This window comes from Triturus cristatus, chromosome 12 (assembly GCF_964204655.1).
Source record: "Triturus cristatus chromosome 12, aTriCri1.1, whole genome shotgun sequence".
NCBI lineage: Eukaryota > Metazoa > Chordata > Amphibia > Caudata > Salamandridae > Triturus > Triturus cristatus.
The window spans coordinates 430,270,506-430,287,083 of NC_140595.1; the positions used below are offsets into that span (position 1 = coordinate 430,270,506).

General features: G+C 45.3%; 1 protein-coding gene across 1 annotated transcript in view; it reads left to right on the forward strand.

Moving 5' to 3' along the window:
• Positions 1-16,578, forward strand: part of LOC146776065 (polycystin-1-like protein 2) — an 865,077-nt gene that overhangs the window by 277,351 nt on the left and 571,148 nt on the right. The window contains exons 9-10 of the mRNA XM_085637447.1: positions 2,168-2,202; positions 6,819-6,945. Of these exons, the coding sequence (XP_085493573.1) occupies positions 2,168-2,202; positions 6,819-6,945 (162 nt within the window). The remainder of the gene's footprint in view (positions 1-2,167; positions 2,203-6,818; positions 6,946-16,578) is intronic.

Below are 16,578 nucleotides of genomic sequence, written 5' to 3' on the forward strand. Positions count from 1 at the left end.
CCCTCAGATAGCCCTTGGGCTAGCCCAGTAGTCCTGGTACCTAAACCTCACACCAAGGGTGGTACAAGAGAGATGAGGTTTTGTGTCGACTACAGGACTGATGCTCGCCTGATTCTTAGGGCAGATGAGCTTATTGATACTTTGGCCTCAGCCAAGGATCTAAGCACATTGACCTAACTACTGGCTATCGGCAAATCAGACTGGCTGAGGATGCCAAACCAAAAACAGCATTTCCAACCCCTGGTGGGCATTATCAATTTATTGTGATGCCCTTTGGTTTGAAGAATGCACCTACAACATTCCAAAGGCCGGTGAACAAAGTCCTTACAGGTCTGGAAGCCTATAGTGCAGCATATCTAGATGATATATATAGCTGTCTTTAGCTCCACCTGGGAGGATCACCTGGTCCACCTGAAGAATGTTTTGGAGGCTCTACAGAAAGCAGGCCTCACTATCAAGGCTGCTAATTGCCAGATAGGGCAGAGCAAGGTTTTGTGCCTGGGCCACCTTGTGGGTGGAGGGCAGGTTCAACCATTACTGAGCAAAATCCAGACCATAATGGACTGGGTTGTTCCAACTACCCAGGTTCAGGTCAGAGCTTTCTTGGGCCTAACTGGGTACTACAGAAGATTTGTGAAACAATGTGTGTCTATACTGACTCCCTTGAATGATCTAACATCGAAAAGAATGCCCAAGAAAGTTCAGTGGACAGTTAGGTGTCAGAAGGCATTTGATGACCTCCAGCAGGCCATGTGCACTGCTCCCAATCTGCAGAGTCCTGACTACTCCAAGCAATTTATTGTCTAAACAGATGCATCTGAGTTGGGGGGTAGGGGCTGTGTTGTCACAACTTAATGCAGAGGGTCAGGATCAACCAGTAGCTTTTATCAGCAGAAGGTTGACCCCCAGAGAGAAACGTTGGTCAGCTATAGAGAGGGAAGCCTTTGCTGTGGTCTGGGCCCCACCTGCTTGGTACTCACTTCATTGTTCAGGCAAAACACAAGCCCCTCCTATGTCTAAAACTGATGAAGGGGGAAAACCCCAAACTTTTGAGGTTGTCCATTTCCCTACAGGAGATGGACTACACAGTGTAACATAGACCTGGGAGTAACCATGCTAATGCAGATGGACTCTCCTGATTTTTCCACTTAGAAAATGAAGACTCATCTGGGCAATGTTAGTCTCATCTCCTTATGTTGGGCGGAGTTTTAAGTGTTTGAGATTAGGTACCGTAGGCTATTTATTTTATGGTAGGTTAGGTATGATAGTTAAGTATGCTAGCTTAGTTATAGTAGATAGGTACTGTAGTTTAGCTACGGTATGTATGATAGATTATATATGGTAGATAGACTCTCTCTGTAAAGTGAATGTACAAGATAAATAATTAAATGTGTTTTAAAAATGTAGTTTTCAAATATAAAGTAGACCTCATGCTTTGCAATGGAAGGCAGAAAATGCATCAAACTGTCACAGGGAGGTAAAGTGTGGTGAGAGGGGAATAATGCTGCTGCCAGCACAGTGCTTAATTGGAGCCTGTGGTTTCCGCTGCTCTCCACCGGCACTTAATTGCCAACACTGCACTTATGACAGTCTGCCACATGGTAGCACTGCTCATTCAAGTAAGAAATAAGCAGAACAATTGTTGTTTACAAATACAATATAACTAAAAAAATATTAATACCTGCCTCCCCAGCCATTCCTTTAGCTTTGGGGACCAGGAATAATCTGAACTGTCACACTTGCAGGCAGGAGAGATTGTTAGTGGTTGTTTTGACAGCGATGACAGGGGCGATGGGTGGTACAAGCTGCTGTGGCCTCTTAGACAGGGCTGCGCCAGCATCACAGCTGACTTAATGTTCAACATATTGACTCATAGGCACCTACCAAATGTTATGGGCCATGTGGTTGGGTATGGAGCCAGCGGTCTCCTGCAGCCACTGGTAATGTCCCACTGCCTGTTTCAAATGAAACATCTGGGATTTGCTAGTGATTCTGAAAAAGCTGATAGGACTCATGCCGGTTTCAATGAGTTTGTTTAAATGTGAGTGCCCCTTTCTTTTTACAGGCTGCCATACCTAGTGTTCTGTGGCTTATGGTCTGTATCACTTTGCATAATTGATAAACTGCACAGTTTGATCATTTTTTATTGATTCTACAATCTTTCCAGGTAGCCAAAACAGTTCCAGCGAAAGCAAGGACAGTGTGAGTACAAATAAGGTTTGGTCTTTGAACAAGTAACAATGCAGTAATGTATGAGATCTATTTTAATGTAATAAAACATTTATTGTGCATGGCTGTACGCGTGTTTTTATGTGTCTGTCTGTCTGTCGATTTGTGTTATAGATGTACCTATCGTCACTGTAGAAAAATAATATATAGTTACACCAGTGGAGGTATATAACTGTGGTCATGCCTTTTATATTATTTTGCTGATTTTGGCATAATGACACACAGGGCAGAGCCCGTCAAATTATGCAGCACATAGTGCTCATTTCTGGGGCACAGATAGAATATGTATTGGGCAGTCTTTTTACAATCCTGCTGCAAACACATGTAATTTGTATTCATCAGTGGGTGCTACTTTATGTGACAATGCATCCAATTGTTTTTATTCACCATTCATTCATTTTAATAAATACAAATAAACGATTACATCTTCTTTTGGGCAACCTGGTCAGCTCGAATGTTTTAGGATATTTAGTGTTCTTCGAATTACCTGCCTAAATAATGTGATTTCATAATCTGCTTTAAGCGTGCCTAAAGGGATAATTCAGTATAATTGCTATTATCCTGTTATTTCTTTTCATAGCCAGCTTTATTCTATCCTAATGTACATTTTAATTTCCCATAAGCACTCTTTAACAATTCACAGTTGGTGATAGGTGTGAACTTTGCTCTTCTCTAACAAAGTTACGAAAAAGTTGTAATATAAATGGTGAGTGATTATTTTAGCATAGGGGTATGTGAACTGCCTTGTCTGTAAGTGTCATAATTGAACAGCAAAATGTTTATATTATTGAAATCAGCAGTTTATGTAGCAGCTGAGGGATTATAACGCAAGTCACTAATTATTAAGCCTGGGCGGAGTTTGCAGAGCGCGGAACTCCGCAAAGTGCAAAAAAAACTACGCGGAGCTCCATGAGCAGCGGAGTGTGTTAGATAAGTGCAGTTCGTGGTGATTTTCAGTGCCAGGTGCTTGTCCACACTGTGCAGTCACTGCGAATGGCACCATGCACAGCGCAAGTGGGTGCTGCTTCCTTTCTGCCTCTCGAGTAGATTTTTACTCGAGGGGCAGGATTCTCAATGCGAACGGATGGTTTCTTAACGCGACCGGTCGCAAGCATACGCGACCATTTGCAATGAGAAATCTGACCACCTGCGTTCAGAAATCTTGCCGGGAGGTTGATTTTCCATGCTCGCCAGATGTTGATGAACGCGAACGAGGAAAATCTCGCCTGGAGGTGAATGTTCCTTGCTCGTGCTCGCCAACTTGACGTTGACGAACAATAGTGAGGGAAAAAACAAAGCAGAGTTTTTCAGAACTCCGCAAGCTCTGCGTAATGCAGAGTGCAGAAAACTCCGCAAACTCCACAAGCGGAATGGAGTTTACCGCCCAGACTTACTAATTATGGAATGCTTTTTGTAGACTTACATCATTCAATTGCGTTTGGAGTTAAACCCCAAACATTACGTTTGAAAGGGGAAAAAAAAGGTCTTTGAAAGAGAGAGCACACATTGTCTCACCAGTACTGGACTGAAAGAGTCTCTCTGAATGTTGGATGTGTACACTGGACACAAGCAAAACACAGTTACACAAGGCAATGTTTGAAGTGCGTTGACTCACTGCCTCATGTTTTATGCTGTAATGGGTGGAAGCAAAGTGTGAAAGATAATTTAACAGGCTAATGAATAAAGATTGCTGACTAAAAGCCCCTCTTTGCATGTCTGTTATAGAGTATTTCTTCTTTTTTTTAAAAATTAGCCTGCAAAGAGAGCTAAAACTGTCACGAGAAGGGCATAAAAACTAGTCAATGTGACTGCTGCTCTATATACAAATGAACTGTTCAGTTTAAGTCAACACATGCTTAATACAGTCCCTGTGACGCTAATGTGGTAGTCCAGTGGGAACATTTTGCTAAAGATGTGATTTCCATAGAATTTAACAGCGGGTTTTATCTCATGCTCATAAGTCTGATGCGTTATATCGTCTATTATTTAACAATAAAACGAATGCTCTAAGTCTAATAATCCAATATGTTATGAACTATCAGAAGTGTTCCGCATAAATAGAATAATATCCTGTTAAGAGAACATTACCTATCAGAGCCTAAAGCCGTAATTTCTGAGCATGCCATTTTGTACACGCACCCATAGCCTGGAAGTGTTTTCATATTAAAACCATGCACATTTTTGTTTAATTTTGATTTGATGAATACTAACGCATGCAGCAATGTGGGGCATCACTGCGAGAGGCTGTCCTCAAGAACTGGGCCAATGAAATTTATGATCTTTATTTAGCCGAATGGAGAACCCATGGACAATTTAGTTGCTTTCTGGCTTGGTATGCTTAAATGCATAGACCATATTTGGGAACAGACAGGACCTCAGCTCTAGAAATAAAGCCTAGGAGTGAGACCCTAACAATCTATGTTAATTCTGGGGCAGAAAAGAGAAGTCACACAGTATAGATGAATTCTAACTCAACAAGTCCAAAGGAATTGAGCATATATGGGAAGAGGTCGGCATCAACACTGAGGAATGATCCCGGATCTTCAATTTATATAGTCTATGATCTCCTGTCCTACAGAGAGAGAAAACCAGGTAATAGTTTAGTTAGTTGAACGCTGTTTAAAGGTTTCTGTAGACATCCATCATTTTCAAAAAGAGGCTGAACCTAGGACTGGAGGTGAGTTCAGATATGTGAATTCAAGGAAGGCAAACACATAGACGGACTTAACCCATTTCCATTTTCGAAACATTTGAATATCAGTTTAAAAAGACAAACACAATTGTTTAAGTTAGCAGAAACCAATTATCCGATGTCAATTGTGCCATATTTTATTTACATCAAATTGTCTTTAATAATAAAAAAAATAAAAAAATAAAACTTTTTGTCTATTATAGCCCACCATAGCAGGCTCTACCGGATAATAAAGGCCCGCACCAGTGTGAAAGGTCCGAGCCGAAGGCTAGAAATGCACTTCCGTCAATTAAGTTATATTAGAACATTGGAATGTTGGAAGCTCCATTGAAAACAATGGAATGCTCCGGGCTTATAATGGCTGGTATAAGCCCGGAGCTCCAACATTCCAATGTTTCTTTGTTCACAGCTCTGGCTGTGAACAAAGGCTTCAGGGAGCCTGAGGGGATTTGAATCCATTCGCGCTCCCTGAAGGCTTTGTTTTATTTGTTAGAACATTCTGCCCTCTAGTGGCAGAATGTTCTAATAGCCTTATATCCCTTCGTAGCAGGGCTATGCCGGCTATTAAAGTCCCGCTGCTTTGTTAAAGTCCCTGGCCTTCGGCTCGGGCCTTTAACGATGCAGCGGGCCTTTAATAGCCGGTATAGCCCGCTACGGCGGGCTATAAGGCTGTAATTAAGGCCCGCTCCAGTGTTAAAGGCCCGAGCCGAAGGCTAGGGCCTTTAACAAGGGAGCGGGACATTAATAGCCGGTATAGCCCAGCTACGAAGGGCTATAAGGCTATTAAAACATTCTGCCACTAGAGGGCAGAAGGTTCTAACAAATAAAACAAAGGCCTCTCGAGTCTGAGGGGATTGAAATCTCCTTGAGCTCCAGAGACCTTTGTTAAAAAAACATTGGAATGTTGCTCTGCGGGCCTTTACCAGCCCGTAGAAGCACGGAGCACTCCATTGTATTCAATGGAGTGCTCCACATTCAAATGTTCTAATATAACTTAATTGACGGAAGTGAATTTATTTATATCAATATGACATATCTAATTAGTTTGCGTGTGGTTTTGTGTGTTCATATATGAACACATCATATGAGATCACACAGCGCCATTTGTATATTTAATTACAGGCAAGAATATGGATGTAAGTTTTATTATTTTATTTTTAAATTTTGGTTGGGTTTACTTTTAAAGTGTAGGAAAACACTGTTTCCGGTTTTGACTTGGAGCGAGCTGGTACTTATAGTCATAGAGAAGAGTTTTAGGTAGAGGACAAAAGGTGTTGTGTTTATTAATGTTGTTATATGGTTCAGTTTCAATGCCCCAAATGTGACATCTTCGGGCAATGCATGAAGCAGTGGAGTGTGTTGTTTTTCAATATATATGTTGTGTGTGTGTGTGTATAGTTGCTTTCATAGCATATGGCGTACCAAAGGTTGGCAAGGGGTGCAGTGGTACACAATTTCTCATAGGATACAGGTCACTTGAGTTTCAAAAAGGAACCTACTTGAGAGGGGGAGTGGTAGAAGTATTTCAATAAGGGATAACCACAGAAAGGTGCTGACACACTAGCTTTGCCCTTTTCACCCCTGGCACTGCCCTGGTAACTCCTTTGTTTTCCAGCTGTTTCTACTCCTTACCCATTCAAGGGAGCACAAACAAGGTTTTTAAGGGGTGAAGGATGGGAAAAGATGTAAACCCTTTCATGTAGTCAGCACAAAGAGTGTATATTAAATGTTGCTTCTTCAACACCTGGCATTTTTTATAACATCTATAAAGAGAGATCACTTAGCCAACGAGCCAGGATTTTGTTTCTGAAGGTGTCAAGAAGGGCATTACTTGAATTAAGGCTGTGGTATTCCAGGATCAAAAGGTAAAACTCTTGTGGATATTTGTCTTCTGCAGGCTCAAAAAGATGGCAACAGAATAAAGCACAGAATACATATTGATCCAAGACGACACATTGACCCTTTCACTACTGTGACTCTTCGCTGGCCTGACAGTACACACTACAACCTCACCTGGTCATGTGGTAGGTATTTTTGTGTTGTGTTTCTGTCACCCCAATTGCTGATCCTTGTGGGTAGTCCTCTTCTAATTACAACCAGCCTTGGTAGTCCTCTTCTAATCACAATCTGGTTTAAACAACCAATTTGCGATTTGTATTTGATAACAGTGAAAGGTTTGTCCCCAATCTCATCTATTCATGTTTTCAATCAACATAAATCAATAACATTTTGAAGATGCAGGTGGATGTACCTGACTTCTTAAAAGATGTGGCAAACAGAATAATTTTGTTTTGTGCACTAGAGAAGCAGAATTTAAAGCAGGAGAGTATTAAAGATAGCTTTACTCTACTTAACATTCAAGGACACGTTTGCCTACTAGACGTACAATGTTAGATATACCATGCCAAATACACAAATACATGTATTCATTACGGGAAATAGAATGATGGATATGATCTATTTGACTCAGAAAGATAATTGTGCCATGTCTGGACATCTGTGAGAAAATGGGTTGTTGGTTGACTGGCATGTGAGCCCCGGTCAAGCAACAGCCACAATCAAACCCTTGCAGGATGAACCACAAAAAGTCACTAAATTAACCTGTGGTTAACTCTGGGTAGATTGGCACACAAAACTAGTCAGGCATAACTTAGAGGCAATGTGTAAAGTATTTATGCAGCATACAAACAGTAACAAAGTGAAAATATAACACAAGAAAAATCCCAAACCAATTTAAAGAAACATAGAGTACATTTTAGTGAATTAATTGACATCAAAATTACAAAAATCCACTCGGTAGAAATGGAGGCATACATTTTTAAAGTTCAAGGTTCAAAATAGCACCTAAAGATCGAAGTGCCAACCGTGGACATCTTGTCGTGCAAGACTGGTTCAAAGTCGAAAGTTATGGCCGACCACAATGGAGCGCTGTTCAGATATGAGAAGTGCTTGGGACCGGTCAGTGCTTACCTTCGAACTTGGAAAAGTTCTTGAAGAAAAATATCTGAGAAGGTAAAGTTCAGGGGGGCAAGGCTGAAGGAAGTGTCAGAGGAGGGAGCTTTGTCATCAAGTGGCCTTGGGTTGAAGCCACAGTGAAGATTTCCATGTTGGATGTAGTCGCTGAAATGGAAGTCGAAAAAATCCAGTGGGACGAGGCAGAAGGCTGTAGCCGATGACAGTTCCATGAGGTTGAGCACCCCTTTGGTGAAAGTCTACTGGAATGGATTTGCTGCTGCGGAGAAATAACTTAGCGTGAGAAGCCATAAAGCCAATCCAACCGGCGATGCACTTCTGGAGGATAGGTGATCAGGTTTGTCCCAGTCTCCTCCTGGTTCTCAGAGCACTTTTTGGCCAAATTTTGTCTGAGTCCTCAGTTTTACAAATTGGCCATTTGGGCACCTTTAGCACCACAACCAAGGGTCCAGGACTAATGGGACACCTCTTGGGCATCCAGGACTCACTCAGGCTGGGTCCAGGTGCAGGTTCAAGATAGCAATGTGGCTCTGAACAGGAGACTGGAAAATTAGCCCTTGGAGTCACTTCTAGATTTACTAGGTGCAGGTGTAGATGTAGGGCTTAACAGCAGGGCTGGCCTCTGAGGGTTCCAGGCAGGCTCCAGGAATCAAAGCAGCCCTTCCAGGTACAGCACCAGTCTGACAGAGTGCACAGAAGATCACAGCAACATGCATTCTTCTTAAAGTTTTTCCATAGGTCCAGTAGTGAACAGAAGAGTGGGTCTGAAGGCCCTAGTTTAATACCCTGGTAACCTTCTTTTGGAAGATGAGAGAAACTTCTTAAAAGGTTCTTTGAAGTGCATGGAATTTCCTGACTCTTTGACCCTGGCTCAAAGCTGGCTTCAGTGACAATGCAGGGTCGTTAGTCCCTTTATGTGAAAGCAGAGCACAGGCTATTCAGGTGTAAGTGGGGCTGTGCTCAGCTCTGCCATCATCCTACCAGCAGATGGCCCTCTATTGTGTGACTGGGAGGAAAATCACAAAGTCCAACTGTCAGCTACACCTGGCCATGTGACCCAAGACAGGTCACAGGCACAAAGGGCCAAGGGAAGGAAAATATAAAAGTGGCATTTTAAAAACTGGAATGAAAAATATGACTTTATCATTAAAGTGGGGTTATCATTACAACTTCATAGCATCAAACATGACATATCCAACTCCTCTCAATTAGAAATTACAGTTTATTAAATGTAATATGGAATCACTAATGTCATCCTATAGGAGGGGTTAGGCCTCACAGTACTGAAAAACATATGTGGGAGTATTTCACTGCCAGGACATGTAAAACTCAAACATACATGTCCAATTTTTTAATCACAGAGCATCCTGTCATTTGGGCTACCTAGGAGTGACTTATATGCAATAAAAGGGGATTTTAAGGCTGAGCAAGGGTGTTTAAATGCCATGTCTGCATGCCAGTCTGACACTGAATTCAGGCTGCAATGGCAGGCCTGGGACATGTTTTAAAGTGCAACATAGGCAAGTAGCACAATAAGTGCTGAAGGCCCACTAGTAGCATTTATTTTACAGGCCCTGGGTATATGGTGTACCATTCTGCAAGGGATTTACAAGTACATTAAATATGCCAGTTGGGTATGAGCCATTTGCACCATGTTTACAGAGTGAGCACAAGCACTTTAGCACTATTTAGCAGTAGTAAAGTGCAGTGAGTCCTAAGGCCAACAGAAACAAAATCAGTAAAAAGTAGGAGGAGGGAGGTAAAAAGTTTGGGGGTGACCCTGCAGAGATGGCCAGGTCAGCAACATGCATCAATAAGTGTGCCCCACAGGGCAGGGGGCATGGCTTGGAGGAGCAAGTTGGGGACCCTTAACATAAGCGCTCATGCCCCCCCAAGGAAATCCTGTGGAAACATTTGTCCCTAGATGACATACCCAGACAGTCCTTTTGAGCCGCCCAACATTATACCTAATGGCCTCCATCAGGAGGAAACACCACAAAATCCAGCCTTCGCGGGCCATTAAGGGAGACTGGACCAGAGAACATACAGCCCCTGTAGCCTGTGATGTGGCTAAGGGTGACGGTGTGGGACCCGCAAGTAGGTGATCTGGGGATGTCTGCCTAACCCTGCTGGGACCGAGGACGTGATGTGCTCTGCACAGGGGTCCCAGGGCCTTTGAATGGGAGAAGCGGGACGTGCTGCTGAGTGACAGATGTGGATAGGTGACCTGCCCGGAACACTCCACAGGCCTGACCTAGGCATCCTCTTGCTTGGGCCGCCTGCTCCACAGCTCAGGAAGCTGCCGACAGGAGTGGGCAGAGAAGGAGGTAGTGGACTGTTCTTGGCCGGCAATGTCCTGTTAGTCAGCGGTAATCATGACTGTGTGCTGGTGCTTCCCCGAAGTGGAATGTTGGTGATTGGAGGTCAAGGAGATTTTGGGCCCTGATCGCTGTGGGAGCAGTGTCAACGACAGGAGCCGCTTTGGTCTTTGTGAGGGACCAGTTCTGGATTGACCCTATGACACCTGGTGCCCCTCCTGTCTCGTTCTTTGCTGCTGGTGGAGGGGGAGCCAATGTGGCTGGCTGGAGCTGTAGGGTCATTTACGTGACTATCTCCGGGAACTTTTGCTGCCACCCTAAACCCTCTTGGGGCCCCTGCTGACAATTGACACCTGATGGAAAGACTACCATTACTCCTGTGGCACACTGTCGGATTCCCCTTGAGAGAGCTCTTATCCTGAGGGGGCACACGGACGTGGGTAAACTGACTGCTAAGGGGGACCAAAAAGAGACCTTCCAGGCCCCCTAAGCTCACGCATTCAGAGGCACGGATGGGCCCCTCCAAGAAGACAACACAAGGGTCATACTTCAGGTATTGTGGAGTCCATAATGACATTGTAGCAAAACATGAACACCATAGTGATAGACATGGGCCTCCTCAAGGTAGATCGTCAGATATTATCAGAGAGAGTGGAAGAAAACAAGTCCAGTATTGCCACTACAAGGCCCACAGTTTCCGCTCTACAGCAACAGATGGAAGCTATGCACAGAGATCTGCATCTGCTGCAGGACTGGGCAGTAGCTGCAGAGGGTTGTTCCCACCACAATAAAATCAGGATAGTGGGACTACCAGAATGGCGGAACTGTTCCTGGAGGATTGGCTTCTGATGGTGGTGCTCCCTAATATGCAGTTAAAGTTCTTCACAACTGAAAGGGTGAAAGGGCCCACAGGGTACCATCCTGTCTGCTGCCCCTGTGGCCCCCCCATAAAGCCAATGCTGGTTAGGTTGTTGAACTATCAGGACTGAGACTATATATATTGCAGTAGGCACGCTCGCTTGGTCCCTGTGAACTCAAAGGCCATGAAATTCACCTTTTGCCTGATTACTCTACCCACGTATAGAAAAAGTGGCTCACATTCTCAGGGCCCAAACAGATGCTTAACGGCCTGGGTATAGCCAATGGACTGAGCTACTTGGGAAAGCTCTGCATTATGGCAGACAATAAAACTTTTTTTTTCACTACCCCAGTCGATGTATTGTTAAGGCTGGAGGACCAGTCACATTATAGATTGCATGCGTGGAGGGCCAAACCGGAAGTGCCTCATGGACAAATAGGCAGGAGGAGATGCTAACAGCCACTTCCAGGGGTCCCCATGACGGAATGCGCTGTGGAAGAGCGAGCAACTCTGATCCCTCACATCCAAGCTCAGAGGGAGCCCTTAATTTCTTTGGGGACCAGCGACACTTGGACGGCCGAGGGGGACTCCGATGTGACATCAGCACCCATGTCACCCCCAGAACTGCAGACGTCTTGATCTAACATCTCAGTGCCTACTGCACAGGGTCATGATGGACTGCCTGATACTTGAGGAACAAGCAATTAGATGACTTGGGGACATAACTCTTTCCTAATGGCAGTGGGTAACTATATTTAAGCGGTGTTCATTCCAGACATTGCCCTCTACAGCACCTAACGATTATGTAAGTATTTCAGGATTATGTTGATACTGTTTATTTTGATTTTGTTTGTAATTGTTCGACTGGTTGAGGTTTGTTGCACCTTGACCAAGGAAGAGGGGATACTTGCTCATGGTCTGACTACATTTACTCCCATGAGACCCTTCTATGACCCTTCCCACAGGAAGCTCTCTATGTCTTCCCTTACCCCTCCTCCACACATATCCTGCGCCGCTGCTCCATGACCTGTACTCTAATCTATGGACGGGTATAACTTCCTATCAAATGAACGTTAGGGATCTGGGTTCCCCATCAAAACACTACACAGTATTCTACTTTCTCCGCAGACACAAAATACATGTAACCTTCTTACAGGAGACACACATGACAATCTCTGACCTTTGTAGGTTGCTGACACATTGGTGAAGAGAACAATACACACTGGTCCCTCTGCATATGCTAGAGGCATTTTAATATGGGTCACACTTGGAGTCACACTCACTGTACTGCGTACATACATCGATCCAGAGGTCCATTTCCCTCGAAGCCTAAATGTTTCTAATGTCAAACAATTGCACTTTCTTGATGACTTGTCCCTACATCTACAAAGAAGCATTGATACGCATAAGCTATGGGGAGGAGACGTCAATCTAGTCCTGGATAGTGACTTAGACCGATCTTTGCCACTCATACCATCAGATCCTACCGGGACACTAAGACAGGGTTTCAGAAGGTGGAATGCTCAATAGGAGCTCATAGATTTGTGGAGGGACTCCCATCCTGATGTTTTCTGGTGTGCACGGGCTCCACACAAGACTGGACAGATTTTTGGGATCACCCAACTTAATTCTCACTGTTTACAACATTAAGGTGCCGATTACGATCCTGGAGAAACCGGGTACGAACCGTCGGTCGGAGCGTATTTTCCGTCCGACTCGTACCCGGTTGCAAAACTTTACAAACATGAAAGTACGATTCGCACGGAAACACCATTTCCGTACGAGTCGTACAAAACACCGACCGACGAAAATATACATACGAATGTGATCCGGGAATGCTCCGACGTGACGTCGGTACGCTTTCAGGCAGCGTTTCACGACCCAGGAAGTACGAATGGAACCGACAGCAGTCCGGATGGCAATATTTTTACGGCACCCAAAAAGTTCCGGAAAAGCGAAGTACGCCGTGAAACGACCATATTAGGGGGCCCGGTACGTGCCGTACCCCCCCAGCCCCTGTATGTATGAGCCGAACCCCCCGTGTATGTACACCCGTGTACGTATGAGTCGTACCCCCGTGTACGTACGAGTCGTACCCCCGTGTATGTACACCCATGTACGTACGAGTCGTACCCCCCGTGTATGTACACCTGTGTACGTATGAGTCATACCCCCCGTGTATGTACACCCGTGTACGTACCAGTTGAACCCCCCGTGTATGTACACCCGTGTACGTACGAGTCGTACCCCCGTGTATGTACACCCATGTACGTACGAGTCGTACCCCCGTGTATGTACACCCGTGTACATACGAGTCGTACCACCCATGTATGTACACCCATGTACGTACGAGTCGAACCCCCACCCGTGTATGTACACCCGTGTACGTACGAGTCATACCCCCCGTGTATGTACACCCGTGTACGTACGAGTTGTACCCCCGTGTATGTACACCTGTGTACGTACGAGTCGTACCCCCACCCGTGTATGTACGCCCATGTACGTACGAGTCGAACCCCCACCAGTGTATGTACACCCGTGTACGTACGAGTCGAACCCCCACCCGTGTATTTACACCCGTGTACGTACGAGTCGTACCCCCACCCGTGTATGTACGGTTGTACCCCCAGCGCGTAGCACTGTACATACACGGGTGGGGGTACGACTCGTACGTACACGGGTGTACATACACGGGTGGGGGTTCGACTCGTACGTACATGGGTGTACATACACGGGTGGGGGTACGACTCGTACGTACACGGGTGTACATACACGGGTGGGGGTTCGACTCGTACGTACACAGGTGTACATACACGGGGGTACAACTCGTACGTACACGGGTGTACATACACGGGGGGTATGACTCGTACGTACACGGGTGTACATACACGGGGGGTACGACTCGTACGTACATGGGTGTACATACACGGGGGGCTCGACTCGTACGTACACGGGTGTACATACACGGGGGTTTGGCGCGTACATACGGGGGCTGGGGGGGTGGTTTGGCGCATACATACGGGGGCTGGGGGGGTGGTTCGGCGCATACATACGGGGGCTGGGGGGGTGTTCGGTGCGTATGTGGGCACATGTCTCCATGGTTGCTATGGGAGTTCGGTGCGGACAGTGTTTTTTCCATACGGTTGTGACATCGGACGCACGGGATGGATCGTACTTGCGCGGTCGGACTTCACTTTTCACGTTTGTACGGTAAATCATCCGGGGACGTGTCGGACACATTTTACGACCTGAGGACGTGTGGGGAATTATTCCCAATGCGATTCGTATGGAGTTTTTCCTATGCGAATCGTACTTGGCAGTTTGTACGGCACTTGTACGATTCGTACGGTAAAAAGACCGGATACGAGTCGTACGGGGAAAATTTTTCCAGGATCCTAATCGGCACCTAAATGCATATGCTGCACTGTTTTGGGCCACAACCCTATCCTCTTATCACTGACAACGGGGCACCAATGTGTAGCGGTGCCAATATGGCACCTACAACCAGAGGCACTACTCGACCCCCCCTTTCAGAGCTGCTCTGGGCAACACAATAGATGATTATTTTAAGACCAATGAGAACACAGTCATGTATCCAAATGTAGAATGGGATGTCTTGAAGGCCATGATCAAGGCATATGTATAAAAACTTCTTATGTTGTCAGACAGACCCTAATAAACAGAGATAGCGGAGCTAGAGAGGCAACTTTGTGACCTTGAGCTCTCCGTGGTGAGGAATTGGAGAGTTATTCCGAGGCTACTGGAACTGGTTAAAACACTCCAAACACTGATGGAAAGACTTCGATGCGTACATTACAGAGACTATCTCGCCCACCAACATGATGAAGGAGGTCTGACAGACCACCTTCTGACATGGCTATTCTGGTCAGAGACACCGCAGATACTTATCGGGCCACACGGACATCTGACGGGCGGATCGTCACCACACAGGTCAACATCAATGACGCTTTGCTGAACTATTATAAAATATGATATGTGATGGATAGGCCCTCCCCCAACCTACCAGCATGGCTGATTTTTTTGCATTTGTATTGATGCCACAGCTTACCGCAATGCCATCGTGGGCTCTAAATGCTGATTTCGAGGTCCAAGTAAACAAGCTTGCTATAGAATAGATCAGCTGGTGAGAGGTAAAACACCAGGAGTGGACGGGTTCCCCTCTGAGTTTTATACCACCTACTGATCTAAATTAGCTACCCAACTGCATGTTATGCACACAGGTGCATTCCAGCAGGGGGAGCTACCAGAATCAACATGGGATGTCACTGTTGTGATCATACCAAAGCGAGGCTGGGATCCGCTTTTCAAAACATTTTATGGGTGGTATGGGAGTACCCAAACCGTAAACTTATTATGTGACTGCACAACTGGTTTGGATGGCACGATGGTTGGCAGTTGACTCGGACCTGGAAAGGCAGGACATAGTACACCTTATAGGCAACAGGGACCTCCTGAGGACCCTATACCTAAACACCAGACCAACTGTACCTTATGCAAGAGCACTCTTGATGATAATGACCTGTCGGAGCCTTTACACAAAGAAGGTGGGAATGAGGGCCCCATATTCCCTTGATCTCCTACTATGGGTGATTCCAGAGCCGGCTGAGGTAGCAGAAAAGCACACCATATAGGCCTGCCAGCAGATTGAAATCACCACTTTGAGGGATATACATTGAATGTGAGCTTCTTACGTTCACTGCACTCATGAAACAGCTCGGGTTTCACAAGGGTCAATTCCTAACATATGGAATCTACATAGGGTGCTCAAAAGGGAGGAACTGAGCCTGTGAAAGATGAGGTATTAACCAGTCTACTGACACATGGAGTAAACGTAAGTCAGTGACCTGCATTCACGGGGCATTGACCCCTACATTCCATGCTCCCATGACTGCACTGAAACCGAAATGGGACAGAAGATGAATAGGGAAATCCCCGGCAAAGAGCGGGGCTCGATTCTAGAATACACCAAGGCAGTGAATAGAAGCCCCTCGATTCAAGTATACACAACTTAACTAGCTCCACTGCAAATATCTGTATCTAGTACAGCTGACTAGGATCTACCCTGGGCTCCAATCAATGTGTCTGAGATGTCCGGCGACACAGGCCAACTTCTTCCATATGGTATGGGACTATATAAACATACCAACTTATTGGAGGATGCTACTGGACGTCTTGGCGACCTTATGGGTAGACCCATGCACTTGTCAGTGGAGGGGTTTTATTGTGGAGATTCACAATACTGGCAAAGGCTAAGCACACTTAAGATAATGTGGCATCGTTGCGCCCCAATCCGGCTGCACAGTGTTGCTTGATGCATAACATTAATGCTACAATTAATCTACTTAGTCGTAGGTTTTATTCAAATTTTATCCACAACTTTTCATCAGTTCATCATTTTTCATCCGGTCCCATGATAGACACTTATGGTTACATATTGTCCTTAACGCTGTAGACATGCCTCCTGGCCTTATCTTAAAGCATGGAAT